We start from the raw sequence: 11,257 nt of genomic DNA, 5'->3' as shown, positions 1-11,257 counted from the left end.
TGTGTGTGTGTGTGTGTGTGTGTGGGTGTGTGTGTGTGGTGTGGGGTGTGTGTGTGGGTGTGTGTGTGTGTGTTTGTGTGTGTGTGTGTGTGTGTGTGTGTGTGTGTGTGTGTGTGTGTGTGTGTGTGTGTGTGTGTGTGTGTGGTGTGTGTGTGTGTGTGTGTGTGTGTGTGGTGTTGTGTGTGGTGTGTGTGTGTGTGTGTGTGTGTGTGTGTGTGTGCGCGCGTGTGCATATGGACACGCAATTTGCTTTAGAGGATCAGTATTCTATTACCACTGTCACTAAACCCATGAACGCCCGACGAGAACAATGACATCAACCTAAAACCAATACGGTCATTGTCCTGGTCAACTTCATGATTATGAAGCTTTCTTTTGCTTTTCCTTCTAGATACACAGATAAACCTTTTATGTCATTTCATGTCATCTGTTGAGTTTTACTGGTCATACCATACCCATGTCAGGCTTGTAACAACACATCATCAGATGTACATTACTGCTCCGCCTGTCGAGCGGGCCTCCCATGAGCCTTTGTGTTTTACAGGCCCATCGTACTCAGCTTAGGGGGTGACAGGGGAGTTGGTATGTCTGGTAYACCTGAACCAATAACACTGGTTGTATACTACGCCCATGGTCCCAATAGACAAATACACCTTCATACACACACACCACTCACATACCCACCCAACACTTATAGTTCTGACATACTGTTTACTATTACTATTATTATTATAATAAGTATTATTATCATTTGTATTATAATTAGTATTATAATTTTTGTTTTTATCATTATCATTATCCATTATCCTATTTTTATTAATATCATTATTATCATTAATATCAGTTTTATTATTATCATTATTATCATTAATATCATTTTTATTATTATCATTATTATTATCATTATCATTATTGTCATTATTATTATTATCATTATTTTCATTATTATTATTACTATTATTATTATTGTTTATCGTGCTACCAGTCACTTTCTCCAAATGTACATCCCTGCACATTGTACATTTGCTACTGGCACTGACCCTGTACATAGCTTACATTCTTATGATATTCTAGTTTTCTCTCTTATTTCTTATTTCTTGTGTTTTTGTCATACTATTTTAATATTGAATACTTGCAAGTTAAGCATTTCAGTGTATTTGTGCATGTGACAAATAAAACTTGAAACTTGAAACTATCACAAATACCAGGTGCATTGTCCCCCACATAACATACCTATAAATAGCCCCTCTGGGGAGAGAATTGGGCACTAAGCAATGTTGCACAAACACACACACACACACACACACACACACACACACACACACACACACACAACACACACAATCTCAAACTCTACGAGAAGTTTTAGGTAGGCTCCCTTGAATGTAGATATAAACTATGCCCTCCAGGATTTTGCAGGGTTTTGTGTGATATTTGAGGACAACAATGTATATTTTGCTGCGAATGCCCCGCAAAATGATCCTATTGTCCCTCATTTGGGTATTTTAAAGGTGGTCACCCTAGGTTAAGGATCAGGAGTTATTGGTGTTGTGGCAGACATTAAGGGTTTTAGGTATTCAAAGGGTTGCAAAGACCAACAGAATAAGCTTGATGAGAAACTCCAAAAGTAATGTATCACTGCCCGAGTGACACCATCCTTGACCTGGCTAGTCGAAAACGGAGGTGTATGTTTTATAGAACATAAACAATAAGGAGATGTCTGAAAAGTGGCTATACCTGATTCTGGTTTTAATTAGCTGTTACCAGGATCTTGATTAGCTGATAAGCTGAATCAGGTATGTTACAGCAGGGTTGGAGGAAAAGCCTGCATACCCATTTCTCGAAGAGGCTTGGCTTTCACCCTTATTTAGACATGACATTAGAGCCATTGATATGCTATGAGAAAAATCCCTGCCAAAACAATTTCAAGCATGTTTTCCGTCAATAAATGATAAATCATGTATCCCATTTCCTCATCAGTCTCAGAGCCTCTGGGATCTGAGATGTACCCGGTTGTTGCCGTGGCAGCGTTGTCGTGGTTGCGCTGTGCGGCGCTCGGACACAGCTGTGTGCCGTTACGCAACCGTTGGTCCCTGGAGAACCCGAGCCTCTGAGCCTTCCCACCAGCTGCCTGGTGTCTCCCACCGATCAAGTCCTGCTCTTCTCCAAATCCCACAACGTACCTTGGCTGCCCGACATGTTCCTATCCATACTAGTATGACAGTTAGAATGCAAAGCATCGCAATACATACAGTACAGTAGCTTCAGGCTATAATATTACTTTCAGAAAGTTCTGAATGACTCAACTGTGAATTTCCAATAACATGCAAATCACATCATTTACTTATAAGGAAAGAACCATTTCCAAATTGTCTTTCAAATGAGTTTCTGTATCATAACAAAGCACATGTTGTGGAGTATGCAGAGGTATACCCTCTAGGAGAAGGGAACTATAAACATACAGGCAGGATGTGGAGCACTGTCACATGAGCATGGTCTCTCTATGTTAAGCTCCACACTCATCTGAGCAAGATTAGCCTTGCACAATAACCCTGTTAGTGGGATGATCAACATAAGCCTCCCGCTAAAACAATATCAAGTCATTAGCGAAGGAGTTGACTTTAGAGTTAGAAAGCTATGCTTATGAATGGTCAACAGCAGCTAGGGTTCCAGGCTCCACAAACACACACACACATGCACACACACCCTTCCCTCCGAAGTGTAAATAGTGGTTCGGGCCTTGGCCCCTGTAGTGATGAATCAGAGACAGGCCGTTGACTGAAGAAGAGGTAAGGTGGGCGTCAGAGGTGAAAAAATCCCATCTAAATTTCCCCAGTCTTTCAGCTGGCTGTGGCATTACAGCTCATATGGGAGATTTGTCCCGGGTGCGAGCTAACGCAGGGCGCTGCTTTATTCTATCACACCCTCCCAGCCATACTTTGACGTTGAGGTGTTGTGAAAGGGACGAGCCCATGTCTGCCTCGGCTGCATAGTCTCTTCATAGTAAAAACAAGAGCGCTTTTTGCCTGCTGCTAACCTATTGTAACTCTTAATTGTCCTCCACCATGTAATCGAGAAGGGAACTGTGGATCGGTCTCTGTCCGTTCGTCTGTTTATCTGTTCGTCTGTCCATTTGTTTGTATGTTAGTCACACGCAATATCTCAGACAGCACTGGCACGATTTTGACAAAACTGGGTGAATGATGTATCTTGCCATAGAGATCCGGCATTTATAAAATGACACTGATTGACCCACGGCGGAAGCTATAGTAAATACAGTTACTGACATTTGTGAGTCAAACCAGAGAGGATGAGTTGAAGTGAGAGGGATAACTGGGCCCAAAATCTGTCTTCTCCAGCAAGTGGCGTTTTGTTGTTGTTGTGTGTTTGTATGGAGGTCAATGAGAGAGTGTTGAATTTGTTTAAGAAAACATTGAATCGCTTATTTGCTACATGTGGCTTATTTGATCAAATATAAGTTTTGTAATACTTAGGTTGTTACTAGTATACTGATGCTATGTTATGCTGGCCCAGTTGAACGTTACGTCATCGGGCGAAAGCGCGGAGGGAAGCGCGCCCTTCTCAAATCTAACATTAATCTGCACAACTCGGGCAGAATGGTACATTGTCCAAAAACACAAATGCAATCAAATCAAAGTTTATTTGTATTTACTTTGAGAATGTATATCTGAGCTAGCAATTTTATTTTATTTTATTTAACTAGGCAAGTCAGTTAAGAACAAATTCTTATTTACAATGACGGCCGAACGAACAGTGGGTTAACTGCCTTGTTCAGGGGCAAAATGACTGGTTTTTACCTTGTCAGCTCAGGGATTTGAACTAACAACATTTTGGTTACTGGCCCAGTGTTCTAACCACTAGGCTACCTGCCACCCCAGATGAATAGTTTCATCTGGACAAACAAAAAATGGTTGTTTAGCAACCAGATACCAACTGTGTTCTGTGGAGAGAAAAAAGCGAGTTCCAATTGGATGATAGCAATGAGGGTGATCGAATCAGGATCAAATCCTCTGTTCTCCTCAAGCTCATTAATGATAGAATGTTCATATTTGAAGATGGCGAAAAGGGCAGTCTCTTTGGCGCATGATATGGAGTACAGGGAGATTATTAGCTAAAGAGACTGGTACAGGCTAACTGCCTTCCATTTTCTCATTTATTTCTAAACTTTTTTTTTTACCCTGTTTTCTCCCCAAAYTKATGGTATCCAATTGGTAGTTACAGTCTTGTCTCATCGCTGCAACTCCCATACAGACTAGGGAGAGGCGAAGGTYGAGAGCCGTGCGTCCTCCGAAACACAACCCAACCAACTGCTTCCTGACACAATGCCCACTTAACCCGGACGCACCAATGTGTTAGAGGAAACACAGGGCTCTTGGCGACCGTGTCAGCGTGCACTGCGCCTGGCCCGCTACAGGAGTCACTAGTGCGCGATGGAACAAGGACATCCCTGCCGGCCAAACCCTCCCCTAACCCGGACRACGCTGGGCCAATTGTGTGGCCGGCTGCAACAGAGCCTGGACCCAGAATCTCTAGTGGCACAGCTAGCACTGCTAGCATTGTCAGAGTATCTGGTCAATATAATGGATARTCTGTGGTCACACACGATAACTGAAATTGGCCCAATCATTTGTGGGGGACAACATGTTTACTGTTGCCTGGTTTCCAATGTTTTGAATTGTTCTAATTATCTTTTAGGTGCTAACTAATGTTTCAGGGCAATGTTCTCTCTCGCTGCCCTTTTCCTGATAAAGGATAGCGACAGGTATGCATCTGAGGCCACGGTTAGCTGGATAGAAGCAGATGCCTGCTCTGTACGGGAGACTGGCTAGGGAACCCTGCGTGTACTTCCTGATTATCTACACAGTGAGCTACAGCAAACCTGATACAGCCTCCATGGGTGACATGCATATAACAGGTTGTCTTAAAAGAGAGAAAAAGAGAGAAAGAGAAAAAGCAAGAGAGAGAGAGAGAGAGAGAGAGATGGAGGGTGGAAGGAGTCAGAGACAGTTGTAGGGATAAAGATAAAAACAGAGAGAGTGGGGGCACAGGCAGGTGTATAGAGATGGAGTGAGTGAAGGGATAAAAGAGAGAAAGAGAGAACAAGGGACGGTGAGAGGACAGGTGCATAGTAAGATTAAAGCGGGTGGGCAAGACGTGACCGCTCTCTTAAAACTAATTGGAGCACAGGTGTGCAAAGAGACAAACCGACACAGATAAGTCAGCTCTGTTTAGAGGGATGGAGGGAGAGCGAGAGAGACAAATGGAGGCAGAGAGAACGGAAGAGAAAATAGATGTAAACAACTGCTTTTCCCCTCTCTCTCTCTCTCTCTATATATATATATATATATACATATATATATATATACAGTTGAAGTCGGAAGTTTACACACACTTAGGTTGGAGTCATTAAAACTCGTTTTTCAACCACTCCACACATTTCTTGTTAACAAACTATAGTTTTGGCAAGTTGGTGAGGATATCTACTTTGTGCATGACACAAGTAATTTTTCCAACAATTGTTTACAGACAGAGTATTTCACTTATCATTCAGTGTTTCACAATTCCAGTGGGTCAGAAGTTAACATACACTAAGTTGACTGTGCCTTTAAACAGCTTGGAAAATTCCAGAAAATTATGTCATGGCTTTAGAAGCTTCTGATAGGCATCATTGACATCATTTGAGTCAATTTGAGGTGTACCTGTGGATGTATTTCAAGGCCTACCTTCAAACTCAGTGCCTCTTTGTTTGACATCATGGGGAATTCAAAAGAAATCAGCCAAGACCTCAGAAAGAAATTGTAGACCTCCGCAAGTCTGGTTCATCCTTGGGAGCAATTTCCAAACACCTGAAGGTACCGCGTTCATCTGTACAAACAATAGTACACAAGTATAAACACCATGAGACCATGCAGCCGTCATACCCTCAGGAAGGAGACGCGTTCTGTCTCCTAGAGATGAACGTACTTTGGTGCGAAAAGTGCAAATAGAAAGAGGAGTGGGAGAACCCCGGTGCACAACTGAGCAAGAGGACAAGTACATTAGAGTGTCTAATTGAGAAACAGATGCCTCCAAGTCCTCAACTGGCAGCTTCATTAAATAGCACCCGCAAAACACCAGTCTCAACGTCAACAGTAAAGAGGCGACTCCGGAGTGCTGGCCTTCTAGGTAGAGTTCCTCTGTCCAGTGTCTGTGTTCTTTTGCCCATCTTAATCTTTTTCATTTCATTGGCCAGTCTGAGATATGGCTTTTTCTTTGCAACTCTGCCTAGAAGGCCAGCATCCCGGAGTCGCCTCTTCGCTGTTGACGTTGAGACTAGTGTTTTGCGGGTACTATTTAATGAAGCTGCCAGTTGAGGACTTGTGAGGCATCTGTTTCTCAAACTAGACACTCTAATGTACTTGTCCTCTTGCTCAGTTGTGCACCGGGGTCTCCCATTCCTCTTTCTATTCTGGTTAGAGCCAGTTTGCTCTGTTCTGTGAAGGGAGTAGTACACAGCATCGTACGAGATCTTCAGTTTCTTGGCAATATCTCGCATGGAATAGCCTTCATTTCTCAGAACAAGAATAGACTGACGAGTCTCAGAAGAAAGAGCTTTGTTTCTGGCCATTTTGAGCCTGAACCAACAAATGCTGACGCTCCAGATACTCAACTAGTCTAAAGAAGGCCAGTTTTATTGCTTCTTTAATCAGCACAACAGTTTTCAGCTGTGCTAACATAATTGCAAAACGGTTTTCCAATGATCAATTAGCCTTTTAAAATGATAAACTTGGATTAGCTAACACAACGTGCCATTGGAACACAGGAGTGATGGTTGCTGATAATGGGCCTCTGTACGCCTATGTAGATATTCCATTTAAGATCAGGCGTTTCCAGCTACAATAGTAATTTACAACATTAACAATGTCTACACTGTATTTCTGATCAATTTAACGCTATTTTATTGGACAAAAAATGTGCTTTTCTTTCAAAACAAGGACATTTCTAAGTGGCCCCAAACTTTTGAATGGTAGTGTATATATATTAACAACCTGTTCCATACATGTTGAGAATGCTGTATCAGGTTTCCATAAACATTTGCAAAACGTTCCATTAAACGTTTGCAAACCACGTAGTATACGCTAGTGGTGTGCCAAGCCCGCTCTCCTTCTCCCAGCTCCCAACCKTTTCAACTTTAACAAAGTTTTATATTTATTCAAGAAGCCTGGCTCATTTCACGTCTCCTTATCAACATAAATTAAACTTTGAAACTAACCCTAACCCCCAGACAACAAGGTAATGGGCCACAATCTCGCTCAGTTCAATTCAACCCATTTTAATGGATGCAGACAAAGAGACAGTTAGGTGAAAGACAAATGCAGGCAACAAAATGCACTTTGGCCTCAAGGTTCTTATTCCATATTCCTGATTGGGCGGCAATATACGGGGCCATTGTTACCAAATGGAAGAAGTACCCAACTACAGAAATACTAGTATCCATCTTTACAAGGTGTAAAATTGGACAGGGCATCCATTTTGGGAAGTGTCCGCTCAGGGCCAATTGCTCTGGAGGAAGTGAGAAAACAAAACAGGGCATGAAATAGCCTTTGTGCGTGGGCTTGGAGCAGCTCACTTCAGACAGAGAGAGAGGGGAGGGATGGAATGAGAGAGAGGAGAGGAGGGTGGGAGAAGAGAGAGAGAGAGAGAGAGAGGAGAGGAAGAGAAAAGAGAAAGAGAAGAGAGAGAGAGAGAGAGAGAGAGAGAGAGAGAGAGAGAGAGAGAGAGAGAGAGAGAGAGAGAGAGAGAGAGAGAGAGAGAGAGAGAGAGAGAGAGAGAGAGAGAGAGAGAGAGAGAGAGAGAAAGAGAGCAAAAGATGAGGGGGGGGGAGAGAGAGAGAGGAGAGAAAAGGGAGGGTGGACCAGAAGACTAGAAGAACTCATACATACATCTGACCCACATTTAGTAGACACAATGAACATCACAGTTCTAACATGAGGGAGACAAGCACACATGGCAATGCCTACAGTGTGAGACAAGACCAACTCTGTCATATTTCCGTACCTAGCAGCAGTCTGCCGTCTGAAGTCAATCACTAATTCAAGTAGAAAATATTAGCCTCTATGATGTAACGACTCCATTTTTCTACTCCCTTCCTATAGGCAGAAACTCAAACACGAAGTACCCGTGCTAAGGACTATTCAACGTTGGTCTGACMAATCGGAATCCACGCTTCAAGATTGTTTTGATTACACGGACTGGGATATGTTTCGGGTAGCCTCCGAGAATAACGTTGACGAATACACTGATCCGGTGACTGAACTATTAAAACCTACCCTAACCAGAAACAATGGATAGATGCCAGCATTCGCGCAAAACTGAAAGCGCGAACCATCGCATTTAACCAAGGCAAGGTAACTGGGAATATGGCAGAATGCAAACAGTGTAGTTATTCCCTCTGTCGCGGACACCGACATCTTGTTTCCGAACAAGCAAAACACCTTCTTCGCCCGCTTTGAGGTTAACACATTGCCACCGACGTGGACCGCTACCAAGAACTGTGGGCTCTCCTTCTCCGTGGCCGACGTGAGTAAGACATTTAAGCGTGTTAACCCTCGCAAGGCTGCCGGCCCAGACGGTATCCCTAGCCGCGTCCTTGAAAGCATGCGCAGACCAGTTGACTGTAGTGTTTACGGACATATTCAATCTTTCCCTATCCCAGTCTGCTCTCCCCACATGCTTCAAGATATCCACTATTGTTCATGTACCCAAAAAGCWAAAGTAACTGAACTAAATGACTATCGCCCAGCAGCACTCTTTTCTGTCATCATGAAGTGCTTTGAGAGAGTAGTCACTTCAATTTGCTTACCGCCCCAATAGATCCACAGACGATGCAATCGCCATCGCACTGTACACTGCCCTATCCCATCTGGACAAGAGGAATACCTATGTAAGAATGCTGTTCATTGACTACAGCTCAGCATTCAACACCAAGCTCATCATTAAGCTCGAGACCCTGGGTCTGAACCCCGCCCTGTGCAACTGGGTCCTGTACTTCCTGACTGGCCACCCCCAGGTGGTGAAGGTAGGAAACAACACCTCCACTTCACTGATCCTCAACACTGGGGCCCCACAAGGATGCGTGCTCAGCCCCCTGCTGTACTCCCTGTTCACCCATGACTGCGTGGCAATGCACGCCTCCAACTCAATCATCAAGTTTGCAGACGACACAACAACAGTAGTAGGCCTGATTACCAACAATGATGAGATAGCCTACAGGGAGGAGGTGAGTGCCCTGGGAGTGTGGTGCCAGGAAAATAACCTCTCACCCAACGTCAACAAAACAAAGGAGCTGATCGTGGACTTCAAGAAACAGCAGAGGGAGCACCCCCCTATCCACATCGACGGGACCGCAGTGGAGAAGGTGGAAAGCTTCAAGTTCCTCGGGATACACATCACTGACAAACTGAAATTGGCCAACCACACAGACAGTGTGGTGAAGAAGGCGAAATTTGTCTTGGCACCTAAAACCCTCACAAACTTTTACAGGTGCACAATTGAAAGCATCCTGTCGGGCTGTTTCACCACCTGTACGGCAACTGCACCGCCCACAACCGCAGGGCTCTCCAGAGGGTGGTGCGGTCTGCCCAACGCATCACTGGGGGCAAACTACCTGCCTTCCAGAGCACCGACAGCACCCGATTTCAAAGGAAGGCCAAAAAGATCAACAAGGACAACAACCACCCGAGCCACTGCCTGTTCACCCCACTTTCATCCAGAAGGCGTGGTCAGTACAGGTGCATCAAAGCTGTGACTGAGAAACTGAAAAACATCTTCTATCTCAAGGCCATCAGACTGTTAAATAGCCATCATTAGCACATTAGAGGCTGCTGCCCTATATACATAGTCTTGAAATCACTGGCCACTTTAATAATGGAACATTAGTCACTTTAATAATGTTTACATGTTTTGCATTACTCATCTCATATGCATATACTATATTATATCCTATTCTACTGTATCTTAGTCTATGCCGCTCTGACATTGCTCGCCCAAATATTTATATATTCTTAATTCCATTCCTTTACTTTAGATTTGTGTATATTGTGTCTATTGTTGTGGAATTATTAGATATTACATGTTAGATATTACTGCACTGTTGGAGCTAGAAACATAAGCATTTCAATACACCTGCAATATCATCTGCTAAACCCCTGTATGTGACTAATAAAATTGGATTTGATTTAATGTTTGGGGATAACAATATCTGATATATTACAGTGGCCCATTAATGGCTTGTATCACAAAAATGCGACTGATATCGATATAGACTTCCATATCGGTACCCTTCACTTCCACCAACCCAAACTCCCATCCTACCTGCTTGCTCTCCTCCTCCTCCTCCTCCTCCTCTGAGCTCTCGCTCTCCCCCTCTTCCTCCTCATCCTCGTCCTCGGGGAACTCCACGTCCGACTCGCCAGGAGCGATGGGCACGCTGATGGTCAGGTTGGGGTTGGTCATGTAGCTGTCGTCCACCTCCGGGACCATAATCTTCTCCCCGTGGCGTCCGATCCCTCCCGCCACCGCCACCACTGTCCCGTTGCCCACCTCGCCAAGCGGAGCACTGTGGCTCAGCCTCTTGAGCTTCAGCATGGCCTCGGCTTCTTTGCTCTTCTGCCGCCGCCGCTTGAAGTTGCCGTTGAAGAAGTCGCAGATCTGCAATGAAGAAATGAACTGCGTTTAGAAGATTCACTTTTTTTGCATGTTATTTTTTGGGGTTTTGTGATTAATTTGTTTGTTTGGTTGATATTGATTGTTTRGTTGATATTGGTTGTTTAATTTTTACTCATAGCCCATACTACATTTCATGCTGTATCTTATTTTGAATATATGTAATTGTCTATGCTAAATAGTCAAAAAAAAGTAGAGAATGAAAATGTATTTAAACAATGAATAGCTGTTTAAAATCAAGTGCCCAACCTGGCTTCGGAGCCAGCCCATGCCGCTTTTGATGCGGCCAATGGCAATCTGTAGGTTGTTCATCTCGCCATCGTCGTCGGGCGCCGAGAGGTTGTCCGAGCTGAACGAGCTAAGCAGCAAGGCTAGGAAAAGGTTGAGCACCTGGAGAGGGAGAGGTGTGTTAATAAAGCCTGGGAGGAGAGAGTGGAAGGAGTTTTAATAAGGCCTTGTTGGACAAGCTGAGGTTCAGCACCTGGGAGTGGGAGAGAAGGAGAGGAGTTTTAATAAAGCCTTGTTGGACAAG

At 43.9% G+C, this 11,257-nt stretch overlaps 1 protein-coding gene across 3 annotated transcripts in view; it reads right to left on the bottom strand.

Moving 5' to 3' along the window:
- Nucleotides 1-11,257, bottom strand: part of scn5lab (sodium channel, voltage gated, type V-like, alpha b) — a 195,832-nt gene that overhangs the window by 37,395 nt on the left and 147,180 nt on the right. For all 3 annotated transcript variants that reach the window (XM_070435664.1, XM_070435662.1, XM_070435663.1), the window contains 2 exons: nucleotides 10,975-11,115; nucleotides 10,375-10,710 (listed from right to left, as the gene is read on the bottom strand). In XM_070435664.1, the coding sequence (XP_070291765.1) occupies nucleotides 10,375-10,710; nucleotides 10,975-11,115 (477 nt within the window). The remainder of the gene's footprint in view (nucleotides 1-10,374; nucleotides 10,711-10,974; nucleotides 11,116-11,257) is intronic.

This window comes from Salvelinus sp. IW2-2015, linkage group LG27 (genome assembly GCF_002910315.2).
Source record: "Salvelinus sp. IW2-2015 linkage group LG27, ASM291031v2, whole genome shotgun sequence".
Taxonomy (NCBI): Eukaryota; Metazoa; Chordata; class Actinopteri; order Salmoniformes; family Salmonidae; genus Salvelinus; species Salvelinus sp. IW2-2015.
This window is presented reverse-complemented; position numbering and strand designations above follow the sequence as displayed.